At 43.2% G+C, this 26,802-nt stretch overlaps 1 protein-coding gene across 1 annotated transcript in view; it reads right to left on the bottom strand.

The window, feature by feature from the left end:
* The window catches only part of LOC135241237 (low-density lipoprotein receptor-related protein 1B-like), a 457,371-nt gene extending 430,682 nt beyond the window's left edge, over nucleotides 1–26,689 (bottom strand). The window contains exon 1 of the mRNA XM_064311460.1: nucleotides 26,351–26,689. Coding sequence (XP_064167530.1) covers nucleotides 26,351–26,435 — 85 coding nt within the window. The 5' untranslated portion in view covers nucleotides 26,436–26,689. The remainder of the gene's footprint in view (nucleotides 1–26,350) is intronic.
* Nucleotides 26,690–26,802: the final 113 nt, after the last annotated feature.

The following is a 26,802-nucleotide window of genomic DNA, read 5'->3' on the forward strand; positions in this document are numbered from 1 at the left end:
CACCGTGAATACAGCAGGTTTCACTTTCTGCATTGTCTAATTGGCCACACTGCGCTTATCGCGCACATTAAAAGGCTCCAGCTGCTCCTGCTGTCAAAAAACTGAAGCCTGCCGGTTGGTCTTCTCTGACGTCGCTTCCTCTAGGACAATTACCTCATAATGCCCTTTATCAGCACGCTGCCAGCCATCCTACACCTGTCCGCCCCGAGGGCCAGGGGTCACCCGTCGGCCCATCTGCTCGGACCGGCGGGAGCTCGCTCGCTAAACCCGGCTTCAGGGACCCAGCAGGGCTGAAGGGGCCCGGGCTGCTCCGGTTATTAACTCTATTAGTCACGGCCACCCGTGTTCCAGAGCCTCTATAAACTCCACCGGCTGCGTAACTCCATTCCGTTAGCCGACCAATGGAAACACGGAGCCAGAGTCTTCAAAGAGATTATTAACTCTGAGCACAGGCCAGGTCGAGCATGCGCACGGCAGAGGCACAGAGCGGTTTATGGCTGAGGGTCGAGTCACCTGCACGCTCTTACATAACAAGTACTGGTCCCCCATCCCGGTTCTGGAGAGCGACAGAGTCTGCTGGTTTTCTGCTGTTGTTTGGTTTTTAATTGATCCATTAAAGCAGTTGATTACGTGGTTAATTCACCTCGCCTGGTTTCTCGGATATAAATGGTTGCTTGTTCTGAGGTGAACCACAAACCTGAGATAGAAATTCTCGTGGTTATTTAAAAAAAAACTACATACAACGTGCATGCAGAGCATCGACTTTTAAAATTCAATTTTAAAATACAGCCCTGCACTGAATATGCTACGTCAGCACAGAAAGAACACTTGTACCGTGTACTCTTTCCATTACACATGAGAATCTGACAGCTACTTACACGTCTTCATAGACGAAGGCATTACCCTTTGTGGTGTCAAAATTACCGTCTGTGACATTCCTAAGCACTCCATATTTTTGCATAATGAACATTCCAATTCTACATTGTATGCAAAAGATTTAAAATGGTGTTTAACACTTCGGCGCCGAAAAATGGAATATCATACGCAAATATTACATGCAGTGAACAATACTCTTGTATACTTGTCCAGGGTAAACAAAATGTGAATTGTGAACACATGGAATAAAATTTTCCCTAAACTAACACGTTTCTGAGGATCAACGAATGACTGACCATAGTGCTGCCCAGATAATTGAGAATTTCAGTCTGCAGGGTTTAAGAATGAGCCAGCTGCTAGCCTACACCTGCCAGGCAAACAGCTACTGAGAGAACGGCTGGGTTAAGGTTAGTGCACCTGCCAGGCAAACAGCTACTGAGAGAACGGCTGGGTTAAGGTTAGTGCACCTGCCAGGCAAACAGCTACTGAGAGAACGGCTGGGTTAAGGTTAGTGGACCTGCCAGGCAAACAGCTACTGAGAGAACGGCTGGGTTAAGGTTAGTGCACCTGCCAGGCAAACAGCTACTGAGAGAACGGCTCGTCAATAGTGGACCCGCAGGCAACAGCTACTGAGAGAAACAGTGAGTTAAGTTTATGCCTGAGGAAAAGCTACTGCAAGATCATTGCACCACAGTGGCTGGTGGTAGAGTCAGATACTAGTTTAAAAATATATTCACATTTATCAGATGAGTAACTATGCAAGATCATTGAAAGATGTTCAGCTAGCAGTTAGCTTCTTAATGAGGTGCTTTGAAAGACTGCATGCCAGTTTATGACACAAATTATGTAAACTAGCAACATTCAACCCTGGACAAATGCTAAACTTTCATGTTGTGACAAGTAACCCACCTCCATATTTCAGTAAAACAGATTCTGGACAAAATGGCTAAATTTACATGACATAATCTCTGAAATAGTGGTCATCTTTGCAAGACTACACGAAAACACCTGAATTGTCAGTCTGGTCTGTCTCTGTAATGGCTTTCATTCAGCTGAGTTCAGCCTCAGTTTAGTCCAAAAAGGGTGAGGGGGACTGAAATGGGGAAGTCCAGATAATTCTGATTCTGATGTTCAGACCGAGGTTTCGTGAAGTGGATGTACACCCGAAGATGTGGGGCCCTACATTAAGCAGAAAGGGTGAATGAAGCCGTGCTGGTGAGCAGCAATGAGAGGTTTATACGGCTAGTTCCTGAAATGGACACTGTGAATAACGTCCAGCATCCTGTTTTTTTTTCAAGCAGGGCTGATATGAAATATCAGTGTTCTGAAGTGTTAATAATAAGCCGTCTGCAGCACAAAAGATCCTGCCTGAGTCTTCTGCGTGGGCCGCGCATGCAGGACCAGAATGAACATTTAATTAAAGCAAACCGTTGTGAAATGTGTGAGAAATAAAGGACGGATCGGCCCTGCAAGACCTCGGAGCCTCGGAGCGGAACAGAGATTTCAATTAGGCACCAGCCCCAGAAAGGGTTGTGAAGCGACGGGTGTCACGGGAAGTAAGCAGGCTCTCTGAGTCCACCGCTCCACATGATAGGAGTCGTGCGTTATTGGAATCTACGGAGATAAACCCAGGCCAATGAGAAGAATGAAAATTTAATTTTGAAGGAAATGATTGGTTTCCGCAATCGATGGTAAAAATAAAAAGGTGTGTGGGGTGTCGGAGCCCCCTTCCAAAATAAAACCCGTGATAAAACTGGACATGTTGAGCCCCGCGTTGGGGGCCCAGATTAGGTTTTTCTAAAAATAAAAAGGTATGATGGAGGTTGCGTCCCATGAGCTGGCTGGTGGCTGTCTCATTCTGTTACGGCACTGCTTCAATGTGTGGATGGGCCCCATGGTCTGCTATTGATCCCAACAGAACCCGACTGTGCTGGCGCCAGCTGTGGTTCTGGCAGCCCGGCAGGGTGATGCATAATTGACCAGGGCACCACCCTGTGTTCAGCTGGCCAGAATGAGCATGCCTTAACCACCCTAGCGCCACCTGCTGGTCAACCAGGTGGCCAAAGTCTGTTTGATCAAGGCACATAAGCGAATGAATGAAACACTGCATTTATATAGAACTTTTCCAGACACTCAAAGTGCTTTACTAGGGGGAAACTCACCTCAACCACCGGCAATCTGTAGCACTCACCAGGGCGATGAACAGCTTGGATAAAAGCATCTGCCAAATCAATGTAATGCATTGTAATGGCTGCCATTTTGTGCCAGAACGCGCAGCACACAGCAGCTGAAGGGTCTTCCTCTAACCGGTGTCTGTGTGAGCTTAACTGACAGACGTGGAGTGACAGCACACCCAGAAACCCCGCCCACCTTCTAACACATCTCTGCAGACGGCACCTCTGCACCCCAGAACCTGCTTCTTCTCAGATTTCCATTTGGGAAAATGCTACAGCCATAGCTGGTATAGGTAGATAAATTTGCCTTAATGTATAATGGTATGCATCCTCCACCTTTGTAAGTTGCTCTCCTAAGTGCTAATGCAATGTCCTAGCAATAAGAATGGCTGCTGCATGTGGTACCTTAAATTTAGGGAAGCCCTTTTTACTAATCAAAAACTACTGATCCGCAACATGGATTTGCAAGTCCGTTGATAGACGCCTTGCACAGAAGACAACTTGAAAATATTGGAGATGCAGACTGAATGCTGCACCGAATACAAAGAGGTGACGAACACAGGCTCTACTGCGCTTACATTTTAGGAGCATTTGGAAAAAATGCTAAATAAATTAGGAGCACAACTGCTAATTGGAATGCGTTAGTGTTCTCATCAATGTTTTAACTTAGCAGCACACATGCTCCTTTAGCTCCTTAGAAAAAAATGCTCATGTAGAGCTCTGCCAATAGACATAGGCTCTCATCAGTGTTAAGAACACCGAGATCCGACCAGTCAGCTGCTCCAGAAACTGAAGTTTTGCTGACTAAATTATGCAGTAGTGAAAGATGTTTTAGATCTTTAAAAACCTGACTAAATGCCATTTCTTAAGTGCTCTGAAGGGCACCAAGTGGGATTCCTTACAGAAATATCACAATTAAATTTCCATGAGAATTCGTCTCATCCTAGAATTTTCCTTGTGTTGGATAAGTACGAATTTGCTTAAAATTACAGTTTTTGAGTCCAGAAGTTAAAATAGTAAAATAAAATAAGTAATGAAGCCCTCATTTGGACAGGTCACCAATCCAGTGCAGTGCACACACACCATTCACTCACACCCTCATACCAGGGGGTAATTTAGGCTCTCCAATTAGCCTAACCTTCGGATTGTGGCAGGAAACCGAAGGTCCCAGAGGAAACTCACACCAGGATTCAAACCTGGGACCTCCCTGCTGTAGGTACTCTCAATGCAGAACACAATGTCGTATTATGTGTTATAATTCCTCACTTATCCAGTATGTATATATTTTACTTCATTTAATTTGCTAATTAAGATTACAGATACCAATTAACAATTAGATATCCAAATCTGTTGAAAGGCAGAGGATCAACCTTGGTCAAATTGTACAACTCACAATCATATTAAAATTAAGATAACTGTTTAGTAAAATTGACAGCAAAGACGCAAAAAACTCCACATCTACGTAAAACAAAGACCAAGGTCCAACTAACTTAAACAATGGATTCTATGGACATGGACCCTAAATATAATAGTCATGAAAGAAATTACTGAAAGATGCCAAAACAATGCTTGTCTCTCCAAGCATCAGCTAGACAAAAGACAAAAGACCCAGACTCCAAAAACCCACAAAGACACCCCATATCCAAAAAGTAACAGAGAGCATATACACTCCACATACTCACACTGTATATATTTTTTTAACCTTTATTTACCCAGGGTAGGTTCGCTGTGCACGGAAGCTCTTTTGCAGGAGCGCCCTGCTTCACACGCACACACATTCACAACTGGGAGCTGCCCAGTACAACCACAATCCTCTATTGTTGGCCACTGAGCAGCTCCACTGTGTGTTTGAAAGAGGGAGAGGGATCATTATTTATTTATTTTGGTCACACTCAACAACACATTTAATCTTTTTTGTGGCTACACCATATCCAATACAGTATCTATAGTGCTACATAAGCTAGGAGTCCGGAGGGTTTTTTTGTTTTTTTTTTGACAGATACTCAGATAGAAAATAGAAAACACTTTCTCCACTCAGACTCTTAATCCTTGATAAGAGAAAATATCTCCTAGCAACAATTACAGCAGCCAAAGTCAATGTTGTCATGCCGGTATGAAAGCCAAGACCTGCTTTCCCCAGGTGGTAAAACCCAGATAATTATCTTTAATGCAATTGCAGCGAGCCTTGATAAATCACGCCGGGTAATTCATGAGCGCTTGCCTTCGTCCACTCCCCCAAATTCTTCTAAATGCTAGTCGGGAATAACGCTGTTCAGCCTTCATTACGCTTTAAAAGGTCAAACTGAAGGCCTGATTTAATGTGTGGAATTTGTTTTCATTTATTTCTCTGTGCCATACCAGGTGAGATCATGAGGAATCATGAGGAAGTCTACAATGAAAATATGTCAAATAAAAATAGAATCTGCCTGATAAGATGTGATAATAAGATGAAACTTCATTAACAGTTACCGCCATGCTGTTCCACGTACAAGTACGTTGGTGTAACCATATGTAAAGCGATGAGGTCAGCAGCTGAATCGCACAGTAGTGATAAACAGTTTAATAAACGCCAAAGTGGTCACCTGTAGATACACAGGGATAAGGTCAGTATAAGGACAACAGCAGCCAGTGCACAGTGGAGTTTTTCTCCACATAACACTCTCTTACAATCCTAAACTCCCCTGCTTCAGTATTCTATTCACCGCTACCCCACCCCTCAACCTCCACGAGCACTGTATCCCTCAGGAGACCTGCGGTGAAGTAAGTGTCACCACCAGCCTGTCTCCGTACTGTCAGTCGTCCTGCTGTGATGGTTGGGACACATTTGACATAAGCTTCAGTGGTGAAGACAGCTCAGCTTGCTGATGAGTCACAAGGAGCAGTGTCTAAGGGGACGACTGCGTGGAACTCCGTATGGATGACTGAATGGAGGTCTGAATCAACACACAGCAGCTTGTGATGGTCTGCCAGTCACATAAGACCCTCCCCCTTTTACCTGCCCCACCCCTTTCTCTCTGTTAACTAGGCCGAGAATTCGAAGCAGCAGTAGGGCACAAGTCGGTTGAGAAGAAGAGAAGCCTTTCTCTGATGTGAGCATTAGAACTGTCTGTATAATTCAATTCAAAAAGTAAACGACTGGATTGAAGCAACTGCGGATGTGTGGACATTAAAACACTGACAACTGACTAAGTAAAAATTAAAAGGTGAGGAATCGCCAGGGTTGCCTGAAGGAGTTACTGACCGACTGACTTGGCTCAACTCACAGGACTGCCAGGAGGCTATCCAACTACTTTGTTTTATTGTGGGTCTTCTTTTCTTAAGATAGAGTGTGGCTTTCCATTGGCATCAGTTTACACTGCGATGCAGTTTTTTGACTGTTGTAAGGTAAATTAACGATTTCACGTGTCTTCATGACTGAACCTGCCACAAATGTGATATTTTCAGTTTACAATGAAGCTAATGTTTTAAATCAGCAATATGTTTTATAATTATGAATCCACTGTTTTGAACCTGTGATATTTCCCATTAATTATCATGCTATTGTTTTGAATAATTACACAAGAGTGTGGAAATTAATTTCTATTTCAGGTAAATAGCAATTCCTGGAACAGACAAAGTTGATAGACTGGAAGGAAAACAAGGCGTTTCCTTCTAGAACGTTCCATGGAGGAGGACCTACAGACTGGCTGCAGATGACTGGGTACACCCAGCAATGCACAGTGGCACGTGCAGGTGCTGAAAGAGCAGAGGCGATGGACTCCTGAGCACAGGGGAAAGGTAATACGGGCAGGTGAATCACGCTCCACCGTGTGCGCTGCACATAAGTAGAAGCCTACAGGCCTGACTGCTCGGTTCTACCAGCGGAGGGTTCTGGCACTTCTGTAATGGGAGGGGGGTGCATTTTCCTGGCATGGATCGGATGCACTCATCCCCTCAGAAGGCAAGCTCAAAGCCAATGCTTACACATTCGTCATGGGAGGAAAGGGTGATCACCATCGTTCCACGCGCTTGCATGTACTTCCTGTCAGGAGGGGTGTCCCTCCGCTGACAGCACCCAAATCCACAGGCCCAGTGACTGTATGAGCGGGACAACAATGTCAGCCATCAGTCCCCAGATCTTAATTCCAATCAAACATTTACGGTAGCTTCTGGAACAAAGTGTGGGGCAGAGTTTTTCTGTGTCCACCAATAAGGACGCGGTTGCACAAAAGCTGATTTACTTTCTCATGGAAGAATGATGTGGCGTCCCTCCAATGAAAATCCAGACCCTGACAGATTATTCTATGCCAAGGGGGATACAAGCTGTTCCCGCAACACGTGGTGCCTATCGCCCTAACACAGTAAGCGTGTCCGTCCTTTTCGGCCACTACCTACAGGACATAACAGAAAACAGTATGTTTGAATTGGACTGTCACAAATCTTTAAATGCAAGAGCCTTGTATGCATTTCCCCCCATCTGCAGGTTCTTGGAAATAGAAGAAAAGAACTCTGAGAAGCTAATTAGCTTTTGAAACGTTCGATTCAGTATTAATCTCGCTGTCGTTACGGTGCACTTCATTAGCGGTGTTTTTTTTCCAGGCTATTAGCAGAATAGCATGCATGGCTCATAAAGGCCAGATCTTTATATGTATTAGCAAAACCTTTTGCTAATTGTAACTTTTTTTTTTTTTTTTTTTAAACGTACAATGTGATTCATATTTCAGCTATTTAGTATCTAATTAGTTGCAATAGGTGGCTGTGCCGCACAGAGCCCATCAGTTATAGTAGCACTTGCACAGAATGTACAGTTCACTGAGCAGCTGGAGCACAGAGGCAGTGAAAGCAGTCAGTAGCGTGTGTTGGGTGTGTGGGTCTGCCCACACATAAGATGCCATATCAGTCACTGGCCAGCAACAGAAAAACACTGGCCTCACACACTGCTTTAATCTTGTGGTAGGAAAATGAAAGTGCTTCAGCTCAACTACAGTCAAATACATTAAAATTGTCAGTAACAAACCCCTTGGTCAATCCATGTATGCATATCCTGTTTGAATGAGCGCTTCCGAAACCCACCGAGGTAGAGGTAGAGGATTAAGGAGTACAAGATATGTACAAGAGGTCTTTGGATAATTACTGCTTTTAAGCAATAACATGTAAATAGTAGAAGACTCGTCCGCACATCCGACAACTGCTCAGGTGCAACCAAAGATAAAACCATGCAATGTAATAAAGAACTGAGGGCACACTGAGAGCAAAAAATGTGTCTTTTTAATGGCAAGCTTTCGGTCAAAGACCTTCGTCAGGGCATAGCAAGAACCCAAGAGAAGCACATTTTAAGTGCTGTGGAATACATAGGAGGAGGCACGACACCTGTAGGCTATCAGGCAATTAGCACATCACATAAGGTAATAGGCGTTGTCAAACAATTAACAGAGTTAGAGGCGTACTGGATGGTTTAACAATTCACAATAACATAAAAAGTTAGATGACCGTTTGTTTTCTGTGTAATACTTTAGGACTGTGTAATAATTTTAGGATTAGTAGGACTATCTGCTCGCTGCACCATTTATATGTATATATATATATATATATATATTCATTCAATACAGGCCAAAGGTATTAGTCCATCTATGGTTAAACAAAAAAAAAAAAACTTTAGGTAGAGAAGAATTCAGTTATGCACATTTATTGAACAACAAACCAAAGTACATACATTTTTTTTCCAATTTCTACCCACAATAACACAAGACAGCTTTTTCTTTATAAAAAATAAAAAATAAAAAAAACACTTTCCTCAAAATAGCTTCCTTTGGCTTTAATTACAAGTAAACACATTATTGGAAGTATATCCAATCATTTTGCAAAGTGGGAGGTGGAGGGGTAGGAGAGAGGTGGCGGGGTAATTAAATTGATAAAGTGAATCTTATCTACCATATGTTGTAAAATCACAAGTAGTCAAATGCCTTCAGCCTGTAGTGAAAGTAAAATAGGCATTAAAGTTGCAAGAAAAATGGCAAAGAAAAAGTTAGGCTTAGAAGTCTGTGGCCAAGTAAACATATTGCGGAAAGAAGGTTACTCCTAGCGAGAAATTGCGAAGAAGCTTACGATTTTCAGGTACAGTGTTCAGTGCAAACTCAGAAGGGTCTAGCTGACCAGTAATGTTAATAGGAGAAACCCAGGAAGCTCAAGAGGCAGAAGACAAATATCTTGCATTGTCTAGAAAAAGAAGCCATCATAAAACTGCACCACAACTACAGGGAGAACACAATGCCACTAGATAGAAACCAGTTTCCCTGACTTCAGTGAAACAGTGACTACGATCTGCTGGTCTAACAGGATGTGCATATGCGAAAAGCCCTTGGTTTGAACTGTTAACAAGAAGAAGAGATTCAAGTGGGCCAATCACCATCTACACTGGACCAAATTGGGAAATTGGGAAAAGGCAGAGTCACATCACAATATTAAGAAGCAAGAGAGCACTGGTGAGCTCAGTAATATGTCTGGTAGGCCAAGGAAGACCTCTACAGATGGTGAAAGAATCATTTGCACCATAATGAAGAAAAGCCCCCAAAAAACCCCTGCATGGATCACTCGATATGGATATAAATACCCTAAAATTAAAGCTGACTGTTTCATTTCAAATCCAGTCTGCTGGAGTACAGAGCCAAATCAACAAAAATTGTGTAAATGGCCAAATAGATACTGACTGCACTGTGTGTGGATAATGTGTATGTGTGTGCGTGTGTGTGTGTACAATTTATCTTCATTTAGTTTGAGATGAACCTCTGTAGAAATGCCCGATATATCCTGCCAGTTTCAAGCCAGGTAAGGAGGTAGAAAAGGGCAGGCCAGCTTAGAAGTGCTCAATTAACACACGGGTCAGTAAGAAATGGAGCATTTAATGCTGGAGTGGTGGAATGGAATCCCTCATTAAGCCACATTAAGTAACGATGTCCGCTGCGTTTCGTACGGAACCTTTGTGGTGACCCGAGGTGGATGCATTAGGGCTGTCGGGAGCTGTCCGTCAATTTTAAACTCCGTGTGGAGTCGGTCGATGACGGCTGATCGTTTTACCCGATTCGACTTCGGCGAGCGAGTCACAGATGTTACCAATTGGGGATTCGCGTTGCTTGATCCGCAAAAAAAAATAAAAATACGGCAACACATTTCCACCCATCGGAGCCAGCACGTCCCGTTGATTGACAGAAAGCCCCGCGCAAATAAACGTCTGTCTCAATTACGCCAATTAAACATGCTTGAATGTAAAAAAAAAATGCTGAATTTAATGGAGACAGAAGAGCTGGGTCCCAGTAGCAGCCTTCCTGCTTAATTACAGCCCCTCTCTCGCTGGTGTCGTTACAGGCGTACAGTAACCGAGAATATCCCCGGGACAAAAGGACCGATCACCAAAAGCGGACTTAGCCATTATCCCGCGGGTTCGACATGAGTCAGAATCTCCTCTGCGTCCCTCGCTAATGAGCATCAAATAGATCAACGTTACGGAATTATGGAATAAATAACATTTGCAATATTAACAAGTTATTTACGGTGCTCCCCTTAAGACCCTTCACTCAACAGGTACTGTATTCACACGTACGTAACACATTTTAATGAAGAGCAACGTTTCCACCGTCAGCATGTAAGCGCTCATCAAGCACGACACTGCTTCGGGCCACTGTCCACTCAGCCGAACGGCCTGCCAGGGTAGGTTCATTCCATAATTTTGATTCACTGCACAGGCACGGTGACGCTAAGGTTGAGCAATCCCCCCGCTACCTAAACCTGCTGTAGGAAGGAGTTTAAACGATGATAAGCAATCTGTATAAGCAATCTAGCTAATGTGCACAGTCATCTGACTAGTCATCTTCTCCGTTCACGGGGCTCCTTCGAGGAGATGATTCATCTGCTCCATCAATCAGCGGAAAGGAAAATTCTTATTGGTGCTAATTATGTGCAGCTAATATAATTGATTCATGCCATCATTAAAATGCGCTGCTTCAAGCACGTGTTGCTAAACAGATGCCGCTTCCCGAAAAATCCAAAGGGAAATAAACGGGTTCGCATCGCTCCGTCACGCGCACAAACGCAGGCTCACACATTTTGTGTTCCTCCGTGTCGTTCTTAATTCACGACCGCGTAAAAAATTAAAGGAGCGCTCGCGGTCGAATTTCAGAGGGCAAAAAAGAAAAGGTGTGCATGTCTGTGAGTGCATGTGTATGTGTGTGTGTGTGCGTGTGTGACTGTGTGCGTGTGTGTATATTAAATTTAAGTATTTTCATTTGGATGAATTAACATGTTCACTGCAATGAAATGATACCTAAAATAGATCCAGTAGAGGAACTACTCAGACATAGTTATAAATGTGTGGCAGTGGTCCAATTATGTTTGAGGCTACAGATGTTGTTTTCATTTCTTTGAGAATCTCTAAAGGAGCAGTTTCCCATAACACCCTTCTTTCAGAGGGCCGTATGATTAAGGCGCCTTACTCTTTCTGCCACTCGGGACTTGACACCACTTAATAGTGATTAGTCTGCATTTCAGTTCAACTGAACTCCAAGCCACTTAGAGAAACGGGAATTTAGGGAGGTGCCTTCTGTGTGTGTGAAACGATAAGGACATAAGGACACGACGTCACATCGAGCCTCAAAAGCGCCGAATTAAATGCTCAAATATTTAATTTATTAGCCTCCCCCAAACTTACCCCTGGGCTACGGCATTTACATGCGCGCTAAAAACCACATCCTGTCGAGCCATTAGCCAATGTTTCCCACTTTCAAACCTGAAAAGAAAATTAATAGCTTGTAACATAATCGTCCAGGCCACACTGCTTCTGAAATCATAAAACACAACAGCACTGAATCCCAGGCAAAGAGTCTAATTTCATTTAGCCAGCCTTTATTAATCTCCAATGAAACAGAATTGTGTCTTGCGATACAGAAATTCTGGCAAAAAAATCTGTTTCATCCCCAAACAGCCATTTGGAGTTTTCAGGAGCTCAAAGCATATGTTCACAATGTCTGAAAAAAATGACCATTTCACTTATTTGGAGTACTATGGAGTACCTACTCACCTACTAACTCTTTCTCCCAAAGCATTTATAAAGGCAAATTTCACCTGGTTGTACTACTGTGAAATAAAGCCTTACAAATGTGTGGCAACACACAGCACAGAGCTTATGGCACATGAGAGAGAGAGACGGTTTGTACCTATGTCAGCAGCAACGACGATTGTAGCTTGCATCTGCAAGTGTGTTGTTCATATTCCGAACGTGTTAATCTATGGGAAACTATCCGATGTGAAATCGTAAACATCGAAAAAATATCTGCGCTATTTGTACAAAAAGCACAAGCAAGTAGGTGAACTAGTAGCCAAACTTTGTAGGTCTTGCTGGAAAGCTGCTGGACGAGCGGCGTACAGAATGTTAATGTGGAAAAAGAAGAATTAACTAAGGCAACCACACTAATAAGGAGAACACTGAACTCTCTCGCAGAACTTTGACTAGGACGCCATCTTTGAGCAAACGTCCACTTTATAAAGATGAAAATGAAGCCTCTAATTGAGATCAGCTTTTCCAAGTATTTTTCAAATACTTCTTATACTATATTTTATAGCACAATGTCAAGTTGACAGGGGAACTAGCAGGCTTTTCGGCTGCACGAAAGCTAACCCTAACCCTAATCAGAAGGTTGCAGAAACCTTCAGTGTGTGAGCGTGCCCTTTGCTCCTCTATACCAAAGGTGGCCACTTCCAGTCCTAAAGGTCGGTGTGTACGCAGGTTCTCATTGGACAAATTAGCTGTGCTGGTTTAAACATATATTACACCGCACTAAGATGTTTCATGTTTGGACACGGGGACAGTATTTGGCTGTCATAAATGAACTTCTGAAGAAATGTAAATAAAATATCAATTACTAAATGATCGGGCAGAAATCAGAGCAGAAGTTCCAGAAACAGATATGGACCACATTCATCTATTTCTGTCTTCGATACAGATTTACAACCAATTCATAATGTGTTTATCACTTAAAACGTGTATCAGGTGTTTAAAACCGCATTTTTGGGTGCAGCGGAAATGTAAATTCTTTGCAGGGCCTGAAAAGTTTGGAAACCACTGCTCCAGACACTTTGCACTGGCAGAGTGCAAGTAATCCAGTACGCTCTGCTGGAGTTTAATTAACATTAAACACTTCTCTTTGTATGTACAGTAAATTGCTTCGGGTATGCCCGAGTTTGTCTTTGGTAAAGATGTAAAATTGGGAGATTCTAATCAGCTGCTCATAGGACAGGCTTAAACCAGCCTTTCACGCTTCCCACATTCATAAATTTTGTTCTTCATGCTGCGGGTTAAATAATGGTATTTTCAAATGTATTGTTCATATCCCGTCTGTCTACATGCCTGTTGGGTAAAGTATCTCCTTAGTATTTATAAATATTTTCTGTTTGTCGGTAAATGACTGCATACCGTATTATGGAATTATATGAGATTAGATTTTAACGCGCGTGCGATTCAGCCAATCAAAATTTGAATGTCTCATTCTACCGAGTGTGAAAAATCAGCTCGCTGAAACTGCATCGAGCAGCTTGCCAGCTAACAGTGTTAGCATATCGAATTAGCGCGGGCTCGGGGCGGCGCTCAGACTCCGGTTCACGCCGAGGATGAAGCGCGCGGCATTAGCGGCCGCGCCTGCTCTGTCAAAGCTGCCAGACGAGAGTCTCTGCATCCGTGCCACCTCGGTGCCCTCCGAGCGAGCGTTCTCCCAGGCCCCACCGTAAGCAGGCTTCACGCCTGACTCATGCCTGCTAGGGGACCTGCTAGAGAGAAATCCCGCAGAGTAACATTCAAACAGGTAAAACAGAAGCTCACACTTCAGGCTCTATCACGTGTATGTATGCCATTGCAATATCAGGCATGTGCAATGCCCTCGTTTTCTGTAGATGACTTGGCCATGTGCACTGGTATACTTTCAGAGGATGGATTTTTTTTACCCCTGAAATTCCATTCCATCCATCCATTATCTATACCCGCTTGTTCTTGGTCTGGGTCACGAGAGGTGCTGGAGCCTATCCCAGCATGCATTGGGCGAGAGGCAGGAATACACTGTGGACAGGCTGCCAATCTATCACCTGAAAATCTAAAAACTATATTCAGCTCTCGGCAGGTACAATAGGTCTACTTCATCATTAAATATTTTATAAAAGTGGCGAATTGAACAGCTGGGAAGTACTATTTTTTTAAAATAAAGTTGGATGCCAATCAAGGATGCTTAATTTATGATGCTTGATATGGACTGCAAACATACAAACCAGGGCATTTAAACTCATTTAAAACTTTAAAATATGAAACAGAAAGGAATTTCAACCTTTAAAAACTTAATGACAATTTTGTAAATGGAATGGCAATTATTACATAATGCCATGTCTAAACATTTAATAACCCATCAATACGAAGATTAATCATTGAAATTTCTCAGTTATTAAACTAAAATTGACCATTAAATTGTGTGGGGGAAAAAGTGCTTTTAGTTAACCATGAATGTTTTTCAGTGCCTAGATTTCAGTGAGTGCTTTTTCTCAGGCCTTTCCAAACAGAGTTTCCTCACGTTCTTGAAATACGCATTATATTGGCAAATAAACATACAATAGCAGTTAACATGTGTATGAGGCATTTTGCATTAATGTACAGTATACAGTATTTTTATCTTTACTTCATTCCCCTTTCCTGCAACATTCAGAGCACGTCCTGTATTATCTCTGAGCATCCATTAAAGTGCCCATCTGTTTTGGCAGTTTGAGCTGGAATGGGCGAGAGATGTGTGTGAGAAACGATACAGAGGAATACACCCCCTCCTCCTGGACCGCTGCTCTGCGAAACCTCCTCTCCTGCTCCTTGGCATCCTCAGATAAGGGTTGAGTATTAGCCGTAGCCTGTACACATATAGAGTATATACGGCGTTATCTCCCTCCCTGGGCTGCGTCCCACACACTCCTTCTCCTCAGCGGCCTGGTCTCGGCCGTTCTTCTCTATGCCGCATCACTCTCTCTCTCTCTCTCTCTCCAGGCCTCCTTGCCCCAGCTCCTCATTGGCGCGCGCATGTTTCACAGACAGTTCCGAGCGTTCGCTCGCCAGTGCGGTCCACCCCCTGTCCCGTTCCTCGGGGCCCCGCCCGCCCTCGGGGAAAGGCGGGCGCGAGGAGCGGATCCGCCCGCAGGTGTGTCGGTTTCGACCGAAGCGACCGGCGGGACTTTTCTTCAGAGCCCGATCGCCAGTCGCACCGCACCACACAGGTGCGTCCTCACATTGAACCACGACGCGCAGTCCATTCTCACCCCGTTATCCTTCAAAGTGCACAGCCACCCCCGGGCCCTGAGAAGAGTCCATCTGAACAAAGAGTGAGATTACCATCCTTTCACCGCCCCCTCATGAGGGAGAGCGCTGTCCTCCTCCATAGGCCATACGGCAGTGCAGTGGCTCCTTCAGGTACTCACCGGCCTGTTAAAGTGAGGACCGGTCCCTAGTGCCGGGCACTTCCACAGCCTGATCTTTTACCATCAGCACCATCCGCAGCTGCTATAGCTTTGCGCAATGCTAATCACTGCATTAAACCCTCAGTTTAACTGCAACGTGCTACGCTTCCTCTTCTGGAATAAGGGCTCCACCAAGGTCATCTGGAACGCTTGTGCACTGCGCATGCGCTAACATTTCCAAAACTTTTCCCCCCACTGTGGAACATTAGTTCTCTCTTTCTACTAAAAAAACTGGCACCGACAGATAGAACACTTGTCTACAGAGCTCAGTTGTCCTGATTCACTGAAGGGAATTTGGACCAGAAGGTTTCCTTGACGTCGGTTTGTCTTCGGGAAAACCTGACGGAATCAGCCGGACCACTGCGGTGTTAGTGAGGCGTATCGAAGCGGCGGGATCCAAACAGAGGTTCTCATTTCTCCCGCTAAGGTTGAAGGTGCGCGGTGGCTGAATCGGAGAGGAGCACCGGCCGTAGTCTCTGCAACACAGTGTTTGTCAACAGCAGACAGAGAACTACCTGTCATCAGCACACAAAGCCGTAAATGTTAGGAACACACGGCGATGCGCGTTCACTTTATGATCTCATCCCGTCGTGTGAGAGACAGAGAGTAAGTGCTGGCCGGCTCTCGCGGCTTGTTTGTTGCGGAGAGGGACGCGATGTTTCGCCAAATGGCATCCATCACGGGAAACAGCGCGTCGTGCGTCGTTCGCGAGCATCTGCTCTTGGCTGTTCCGAGCGGAGATACAGTCAGCCAGTCACAGACGCGTTAAAACGGAAAAAAAAAAAACAGTGCAAAAGGTGGCGGTGGCATATTGCCTCCAAGGCTGTTGAGGTACATCGCAAGCAATTAAGCAATGTGTTTTAATTACCAGGGAGACTCATCCAGCACACTGCAAACACAGAAAAAAAAAATCCACTCAGAGCGAGAAAATATGGCAAAATTTCACGTTTCCGGTGGCAACATTTTCAGGATTAAAATAAAACCCAATACTGCACTAAGAATATAAACCTTCACTTCCATTGCAAATATTCAATCTGAATTTAAGTGGACCGATCATATCCACATATTTTAGCAAACATGTTTATCCAGAGCAACTTGACTTACAGCTTTTTTTTTTTTTTTTTTTACATAGCATCTGTTTGTACTGCTCAATACATACTGAAGCAAAGCAGGCTAATTACCTCACTCAAGAGCACAACAGCACTGTCCAACCTGTGAATCGAACCTGCAACCGTTAGGTTACAAGCCCGCTGCCTTGGCCGCTATCCAGTGCCAATTACGCATTACACAGCGCCGCCTTTGTGTGTTATATTTCCTCAAGCCTCTCGTCTGCGATAGCAAAGGCCGTTAGGGGTCTTCTTCGGCTTGTTTTGATTTGTGTTCCGGAACGTTCTGTGGGTGTCGGCGGGGCCTGTTAGCGCTCAGAACAGCATCGGCGCGGCTCTTCTGGTACGGCACACGCTCCCCTGCAGCCCTGTCAGGCCTTTCAAAGGCACGGCAGGCTTTTCCGCGCTCGGCCTTCTCCACGCGAAGCACCTCGGCCCACACCTCACGCAGAGCAGTCCGGCCCCCGCCTTTAAATATTTAAATATGCGCACATTATTTAACTTTTACATTTTAATGCAAGTGGTCCGCACTGTTACTGCTCGTGCTCGTCCCTCATCTGGCATCTGAAAGCAAAGATGGTAATCCTGTGCAAATGCTCCCCTCGTGTTCCAGAACAATATTTCAGACTCGTGAAATCCGTTCTCCGGTCTCTCCATATGGAGCACGGGTGGGCAATTCCAGTCCTGGAGGGCCGGTGTGGGTGCAGGTTTTTGTTTCCACCAATTACCCAGGCTAAATGAGCGAATTGGCTCCACACACCAACACTGGTTCACTCGTAGATTACATCACAGTAGGGACACAAGAACAATCTTTGGCTGTTATCCGCGTGATTAGTGAGAAATGTAGCTAAAATGTAATTTGGCATAATGGTTAGGGCTAATTAAGTAATTAAGGCCAGACGTTGGCATGAAAAGCAGAAACAGACACGGCCCTCGTTGTCCACCTCTGATACACACGCTTGTGGGTTGCTTATGCTCCAGCTCCATCTCAGACACAGATACTTTTTCTGCAAGGCCTGACATCAAGTAACACAGACAGTCCATGAAAATGATAGCGCCATCTGCTGGTTGGGTCTCGTGCTGGTTGAGTCCATTTTGTTTCCTTTCTCGTCCCAGCAAATACAAAATGTCCTCACAATGCTTCTGCCATGTTGTGTAAAAGTTCTAACACTCCACAAACAATTCCAGTTTTGTTAGCTGTGTTAATCTGGAACCTTCTTTATACAAGAATGATTCCTAGACCAGTTAGGCTATTAACTGTGCAGTGAACATACGATAACACAGCAATACTATAACGAGATACAATATTTCAGAGAGCGTGACAAATCAGAAAGTTTCCCCTGTAGTGCACTGTGTAAGAATGAGGTGAAGTTCACATTATGACTGCCATTATTTCCACTGCACTGAGGAATTAATAAAATTGAATACAAGGTTCTGTGGTATAATATTCAGGCTGTGTCTGATATTATTGGAGGATGTGATGGTGATCGGACACAATGCATCATGTGAAACTGACAGAAACACAAGAGCTTATAAAAATGAATACATAAAACGGGTTCAAATGTGGTCACCATTGATAATCAAGCAGCAGATGGGACACTGAGTTACACACTGAACAATAAAACCGGCTACAGGGCAAAATATTTCATTGTGTTGGCATATGCACACATGCCTAGATAAAGTTGCTATTTGTAACCATTAAAAGTCATTTCAGTCAAGGCCACCTGAGTTGGTCCCAAATGAAGGCGTGGGGTCTTATTCCTCCAAAAATCATGTGTGTTCTGAAATTGGTTCACTACATACATTCACCACACTACACAATCTCAAATCAGATTTCAACACAGACCTATCAAAGAAGTACTCAGGACAGTACATAAACAATTCCAAAACCAAGAGAAACCCGCAATCCTCCATCCCGCAACAGATGGTGCAGCGAGGAACTGACACCCAAGTCAGGTTCAGTTTAGAATGTACTGCTTTCACACCTGGGAAAATTCACCACTGTTTCAAGTGTTCTCCATTTGGAGATAATGGATCTCACTATGGTTCAATGGAGTCCCAAGAGCCTTAGAAATGGCTTTTTAATCCTTTCCAGACCGCTATATTTCAGCAACATTTTTTCTAACCTCTTCTTGAGTTTCCTTTGATCACAGCATGTGTTAATCCTGTAGATGGGGCTTGTGTGTTTTTTGAGACACAAAAAGTTCAACAGTGTCATATCAATCTCAATAGACAGTATACGCATTGCAATCTCTCAATATATTCGCATTGCCGTATATGTGTAAAGGGAATCGCTACAAAGACCATTTTCCAGTTTCACATGGAACGTGGGAACACCGTTCCCATTTTCAGCTGTGTAAATGTAAGGTACTGAATGACTGACAGGTGTTAACTGTTGCTGTACCGTTATGTTCACACTTAAGAGAGCAGTGAGTGTCTTGGTTTTAGCTTTCGTTTTCATCTGTGGAGATTGCACTTCGAGTCAGCAAGCATACGTCATCATGGAGGCCAGAGGACTCAATATGGCTGAAAAACAACTAAATCTGTAAGCTCAATGGACAGAAGAATACATTAAGAAGGATAGCACAGAAACTGGGCACATCAAGTACAGCAGTTTGGAAAAGAAAGTATTGAAGAAAGAAAGAAACCTTTGTTGGACTCAGAAATAAACGCTACACAGTTCGGCCGGGGAAGACAAGTGCAGTTGATTGCAGACGAATCTTAAGAGCTGCGAAGCCCTGAAGCAACCCTAAAACCCTGAAGCAACAGTCAGTGACATCAGCAGCACTCTCTTGGGGGCAGGGGTGAAAATGTCACAAGCCGCCATAAGTCTTTGAGAGCAGAATTATAGACTGCGCAGCAGGATGCAGATGTCCCGTCGGCAGCAAGAATCGAAAGGCCAGATTAGAATTTGCCAAGAAAAATACAGACAATCCAGCAAAGTTTTGGAACTGCTTTATGGACAGATGAGACCGAAGTAGAGAGACCTTCAGCAAAACAATAGGAAGCCGAAAGTGAGGAGAAAGGAACAGCCCATGACCCAAAGCAGCCTCCTCTCAGTAGTGAAATATGGAGGAGGCTGTGTCATGGCTTGGGAAAATATGGCTGATTCTGGAACAGGCTCTCTCATCTGTATTGATGATGTAATGGAGGATGGCAGCAGTAGGATAAATTTGGAAATGTATCGACATATTTTGTCTGGCTATGTGCAAAGAAATTCCTCCAGCCTCATCTTCATCGTGCAGCAAGATAATGACACCAAACACCGTGCCTATGCAACCAATGGGAGTTCATCAATGGGAAAAGCTTTGGACTGGTCAGCTCAGTCACCTGATTTATATCCGATCGAGCATGCATTTCTTTCCAGCATGCACTTGCTGAACAGGAGACTGAAACCTCTGGAAAAACAAAGATGAGTGACTGCAGTGAAGGTCTGGAACAGCATTTCCGAAGAAGATACCAAATGATTGGTGATGTCAATGAGTCGTAGACTTCATGCAGTTGTTTGATTTAAGGGCTGTGCAACCAAGTATTCTACTTAATTGTTTTGATTTGCTTTTATGTTTTACCCATTAACTTACTTTTGAACCGATGAAAATGCGAGGACTTAATACAAACTACCATGAATTTAAATATATATAAATATATATACATATAAATCAATCCCTACTATATGTATAGTAGGGATGGTGATTTTCAATTATTTCACAGATTGAGGGATCGCATTATGTGCTGGATTCCAAATCAATTCCTAGCATGGGGAAGAATCTATTTTTAGAACGCATCTTGGTCAGGCAGCACCACTGGTTGTACAGAAAACAAATGCATGCATAACAACGCACATCAGTACCTGAATTTTTCCATCATAATAAAGTCTTAATGCTTAGTTTATTATGTCAATAAACAGAGCTAGTGTTTATACAGTATGTCAGATAAGATACAAATCATTTTATGTTCAACTCACAAATGGTGCACACCCACAAGACCAATAAACAACTCTATATATATTTTTTTTATTTTTTTATTTTATTTAACTGCCTTAATTTAAGGAAACACTGTATTTACAAAGTTTATAAAGAGTTTTACAATACAATATTTAGTAAGAGTTTCTCTTTTTGGCATAATACATAATATGTAATAAATAAATGTAATATGAAGAAATAATTATACATTTGTGTTAAAGCAATAATCGTTACACATTCCTATATGTATTAGTTCATACCTACAGTCTAATTTATCATACTGTTTGAATATTCGAGATAACGGTTTCAAATATATTTTTATAGGTGAAAATAGAGACAATGTCCTGGAAGAAACAATGAGTTGAAAGAGAACAGATAATGTTCCCATTCATAATGTGTGTGTGTGTACACACACACACACTGCCTTCAAATGGCACAAAGCAGTTTCTCTTTGAATCCTCAGCAGATTCAGACCAGAGCAACCACAGTTAACAAGCAAAACCCAAACCAATACTTTCAGAAAGCCAGCGCAGAGGACCCAGAGAAAAAAAAAGGACAAATTTATCACAAATGATTACCGGTAAGAATGTAAATGCGTTTAACGTGCTAGTTGAACCCAAAAATGACTGGAGGATTTCCACTTGCCCTCACACGACAAGGAGATTTTTCACACTTAGCACGGTGAAAAAAAAAAAAATTAAAATAGATTGCACTAAAAAAATACCTTTGTGTCAGGAAAAGGAACGCGATAAAACTGCTGTCAAACGCAATATCCACGGGCGGCGTGCAGTGTGCAGAGACGCCCGCGTGAAGACAGCTGGCCAAAAATCACCCGGGGACCGTGGAATCCGCCGTCCAACAGGCAAGCGCTGCTTTCCAGAGGCCCGGGAAAAACCGGCAACCGCGGATAAATATTCAACTGCCGCCTTCTCTCAAAGTCTACTCCACTAGCATCAATTTATAAGACCAATGAGGTAATATTAACCCAGCGTAGGATAACAACTGCTGTAGAGCACAGATAAGGCAAATTGCAGATGCTTTCAGGCAGGTGTTTGATCGTAGGCTTTTTTAAAAGAAATTTTAAAAACACACCAGGCCCAGACACAATCAAGAAGTAATTCGCCATGTTTTCTTTCAGGGAAACTGGAGAACTCTGGGGAATCCATGGGGGAAACAGACGGTGTAACAAGTCGAATGGAAACAAAGTCTATTTCATATTACCTCGCAGGGCGCTGATTGGCTGAGCTGCCGAGGAGGACTTGGCGTTGCTCTGCGGTACGCACGTGCATTTGAGCGCTTTCATTATTGGTTAGTTTCAGAAGAAGGGGAGCCCGTCTTCCATTGGCTGGCGCAGGGTGTAGGTTCACAGGAACACGATCAGGAAAACCGGCCAGGTCATTTATCAGAACGGCTGAGTATACGGCCTCTTGTGCAGAAAACACAACTGCAGCCCAAAATGAAGGAGTGAACTGGAAGCTCTGGGCAAAGGGCCCGTGCGTAATTTATTCAATGTGAACAGCACACTTTGGATCCACAGTGTTGGAGGGTTAGATGCCATGCTTCAGAAATGCTAGCATGTTTGCTGGCTTGAAGACGGATGAGTCAGTGCTCTTAGCTGCATCATTACATGACCAGTAACCAGCGCCGACAGACAAGGGCAATTAAACGGACCGTCCATTTTGACTCAGAATTAAATGCTAACGTTTGATTTTTCTTCATGTGAATGCTGTTCACCAAAGACTAGCTTGCCGAACTCTATGACTAAAGAAAATCGAAGCTTGCATTTATTTGCAAGTGAAAGTTAAGTACAAATCTTGATTGAAGGCTGGACAAATTTTCACACAATCGTGCGCACGCACGCACAAATTTGCACACACACACACACAGTTTGCTGTACTTGATGAAATGTGTGTGTTTTCATCAGAGAGGGCAGCCAGACAGGGGTATCTCTGGGTCTAACCCAGATGACCGCAGTCAGCAGAATCAGCAGAGCCTGCAGCCGTCGGCTGGACTTTCTGATGAACCGGGGTCTCACTCCGGCAGCTTAATCAGGGGGACAGTCTGTCTGACCCCCACTGGGACTTCAGAGATCCCCACGAGAACACATGGCCTGAAAGACACACCCGGGTTTACACACCCTCCTCAATCATTTCATTACGTTTTCCAGTAGGGGGAGGACTGTCTTTCAGTTACATAAAATGTTTGCATTTACTTCTGTTAATTCCTCAAATTTGTGTAGCATCACCAAAAATATGCTGTTACATCTGCAAACATAGCAGAATCTTATCCTTGTAATATTGTGCATTAGCAGAGAATTTGGCAACCCAGACAAGGTAGGAAATGAACAGCAGTGGTGCAGGATAAACCCAAATTAAGGGACAACACATTTGGCTATCTGGAGAACATAATATCAGCCAATCTCAGATGGAATTATGTTCATCGTACTCCTCAATACACTAAATTACTACTTCTGTAATGCTCTCTGTGAAAACACATCGATATCCAATATCTTTGTTTTGGACATCTACCACAAAAACATACATACATACTATAATTCCCAATTAATCAATAATAACCAGAATGAATTCTGCTCCCATATATCTCTCACACACACACACGCACGCACACGCAGGCACGCACACACCCACAGCGTGAAGGGCTTCTCTCACCAGAACTAAACAAATAATTGCGTGTGCAGCCATCTCATTATGTCCATAATGCAAGACCTCATCATTATCAGTGCTGTATAAGATCCAGCATTCAATACCTCACTGTCAGTACTGTAAAAGATCCAGTACCTAATCACCGTCAGTACTGTATAAGATCCAGTATGCAATACCTCATCATCATCGTCACCAGTACTGTATAAGATCCAGTATGCAATACCATCATCATCATCACCAGTACTGTATAAGATTAAGTATGCAACATCTCATCACCGTCAGTACTGCATAAGATCCAGTATGCAATACCTCATCATCATCATCACCACCGCCAGTACTGCATAAGATCCAGTATGCAACATCTCATCACTGTCAGTACTGCATAAGATCCAGTATGCAATACCTCATCACCGTCAGTACTGCATAAGATCCAGTATGCATAAGATCAGTATGCAACATCATCATGGCAGTACTGTATAAGATCAAGTATGCAACATCTCATCATTGGCAGTACTGTATAAGATCCAGCATTCAATACCTCATCATTGTCAGTACTGTATAAGATACTTCATTCAATACCTCATCATCATCACCAGTACTATATAAGATCCAGTATGCAACATCTCATCACCGTCAGTACTGCATAAGATCCAGTATGCAATAGCCTACCTCATCATCATCACCACCAGTACTGTAGAAGATCAAGGATGCAACATCTCATCACCGTCAGTACTGTATAAGATCCTGCATTCAATACCTCATCATTGTCAGTAGTACTGTATAAGGTCCAGCATGCAATACCTCATCATTGTCAGTACTGTAGAAGATCCTGCATTGCCATTTTACACAACCTCCTACATAAGTTTGCTGTCTTCCCTCCACTGATGGACAGGTATAAATAAAATATCTGTCTGGAGTTTCCTGTGCGGATTTCGAACTAGAACGGTTTGCTGAAGTGGTTAAGCTTCCATTCAGAGACAGATTTGAAATCATGAACACAAGTCACCAATTCATGATCAGATAAAACACTTCTGTCTCTGAAAATGGCACAAAACAACATTTTTGAGTATGTCAATGCCAGTTTAATAAATATTCTGGGGTTTTGATGACCTTTCCCAATGTTAACCTGACATTTTGGTCCTACATATTTTGGGGAATAACTAGAAGTGCTATGCATCACCTGATAAATACGGTCTGTGTAATAAAGTTCAGCTGAATCCATCTTGGTAAGTAGAAACTTAAAGCAGAAAAAAAAAGCATTTCAGACGCCAATTCCAAACAAATTGGTTCTGCACTGACATTTCGGCACTGAAAACATTCACACAGCACTCTAGAAAGACCCAGAAAGCCAACACGCTGTAGCTACGCGTTTTCATCCGACCTGACAAAGACCTACGAGGATCCAACAGTTGTCACACCAAAGTTCTGAGTGCATCAATAGTGTGAGAGCATTGAGTTAGCCAGGCACTGGCATTTAAGACCATTAAAAAGGAGTTAGAATTCAGGTTCGGTTCTGACTGAACGCTGTACCAAGAGACACAAGCACTGGTAAATACAGCTCTACTCCTGGCCAAGGAGACCAAAATTAACCTCCTACAACATTCAGGTACGGACAAGCAAAAATCACGAAAACGCATTGCAATACAGCAATTAGCTAAATGTAAAAATCTGAACCAATAAAGCAATAATAGGGGACCATACTCTAAAGTTTCTCCCACACATTTTTAACCATATGGACATTCAGCAACAGAGAGTGAGGCACAGATACATATTTTTCAAAATCTATTCCTTAATTTACAGGTAGCCTATATTTGCACACTGAGTCGAGTCTTGTAATAAATACAGAACTTAATCTTGGGTGTTGGAGAGCCAGGGAGCTGTGCTCATTCTACTGTATAAAGCTCACCTGACAAGCTAACCTTGACAATCAAAGTGTTTCAGTTTTCACTTAGCTTTGCACTATCAAACACAAACTTTCTATTTTACCAGTCCCAAATAAAGCAATGGCTAACTGCAATCACTTGGAATTGTATGTCCCAATAGAGACCTGTCATTCTGTATTTCCACTACATGCAAGAGCCAGTCGGCTGTGTCTGTATGAGAAAGATTTCTAAACCATCCACACCTACAAATTCATTTATTCAGTACTTTTCAGGGAGGCAGCAAATCACCAAGTCTTTTTATCCAAAACACAATTTGTGATAGTACAAGGATGCATCTTCGTTTGAACGGAACAATGGGTTGGATGGGTTTCAAAAATAACTTTTTTGCAAAGGCGTAGCTGCCTGGGAAGAACTGAAAACCAATTTCTCGTCTGCTACAACCTTTAAAAGCAACTTTAAAGCATGCCTGTATTCCTTGATCATTCTTCTTTTACCTCCCTCCTATCCAACTACTGAATACTAAAAAATGGCTGTTTATATATGCACTTAGAGTTATTCATTATGCATCTGAATATTAAGATACAATATTCAGTACCCCAGGCTTTATATTTAGGTAATACCAAGACCCAATACTGCTGCAAAAAACAGCAGACAATTCATTCTTTGGTTAATACATTTTACATCATATACCAATGCTGGGTAGAATTTACCTGCACCTACGTATGTCAGCGCACCATCACAGCCTACCTTCTGTATTCCGGAGTTGCAGGATGCACAATACATTATTATTATTATTATTATTATTATAATTATGATTTTTGTGTGTTAAAAAAAGCAATGGCTAGATATATAATCCCTTTAAAAACAGATTAATTTCTCAGAAGGAACACTTCACACTCCAGAAATTCTGCAACCGGCACACGTTAATACATGACAATGCCTCTATATAATATACACGCAACTGAAACCGCCTTTTCAGGCTCCAAGAGTGGACGACCCAACTTTCCATATCCTCCCAAATTAAAAGATGACAGCGTCGAGACGAATTTTTTACAGCATGAAAAGTAATAGGGTCGCGTTATTTGGGTAAGACTCGGGTGTATTGGCTAAGCAGTAAAAAACAATTCGGCGCAGCAAGTTTTTTTTTTTTTTAATCAAACGCGTTGTCTCTCTCTGTCTTACCTGGCTCTCCTCCGACGGCCGTGAGCACTTTGGCGATTGGAAATAATCCCGATATGGTCAAAAAGGCGAGGATAAATTCGGACATTGTTGCAGAATGAAGTCTCCTGCCGCTGCACTTCTTTCAGGCAAGTCCGGACCCTGCCTCGAGTCTCGTGCCGTGGTGTCAGTTGAAATTCGTCTGCTTAAATGAGCCAGCACTCCTTTCCCGGTTTCAGCTGGATTGCTCGGCGTATGAGCGAAGAAGACAGTAAGAGAGAGGGAGAGAATGAGGAGAGATAGGCAGGAGGGAGGCGTTAGGTGCCAGAGGAGGAGGAAGAAGAGAAGGAGAGGGGGGTGTACAGATGGAGAGAACTGAGAGTCTGCCTTTACTTTTCTATGCAGAGTACGTCTGATCTTACATCATTCACCCAGGGTTAGCGCGAGATGCCAGAGGCTGGGAAGCTACTGATTAA

This window comes from Anguilla rostrata, chromosome 15 (genome assembly GCF_018555375.3).
Source record: "Anguilla rostrata isolate EN2019 chromosome 15, ASM1855537v3, whole genome shotgun sequence".
NCBI classification, from domain to species: domain Eukaryota; kingdom Metazoa; phylum Chordata; class Actinopteri; order Anguilliformes; family Anguillidae; genus Anguilla; species Anguilla rostrata.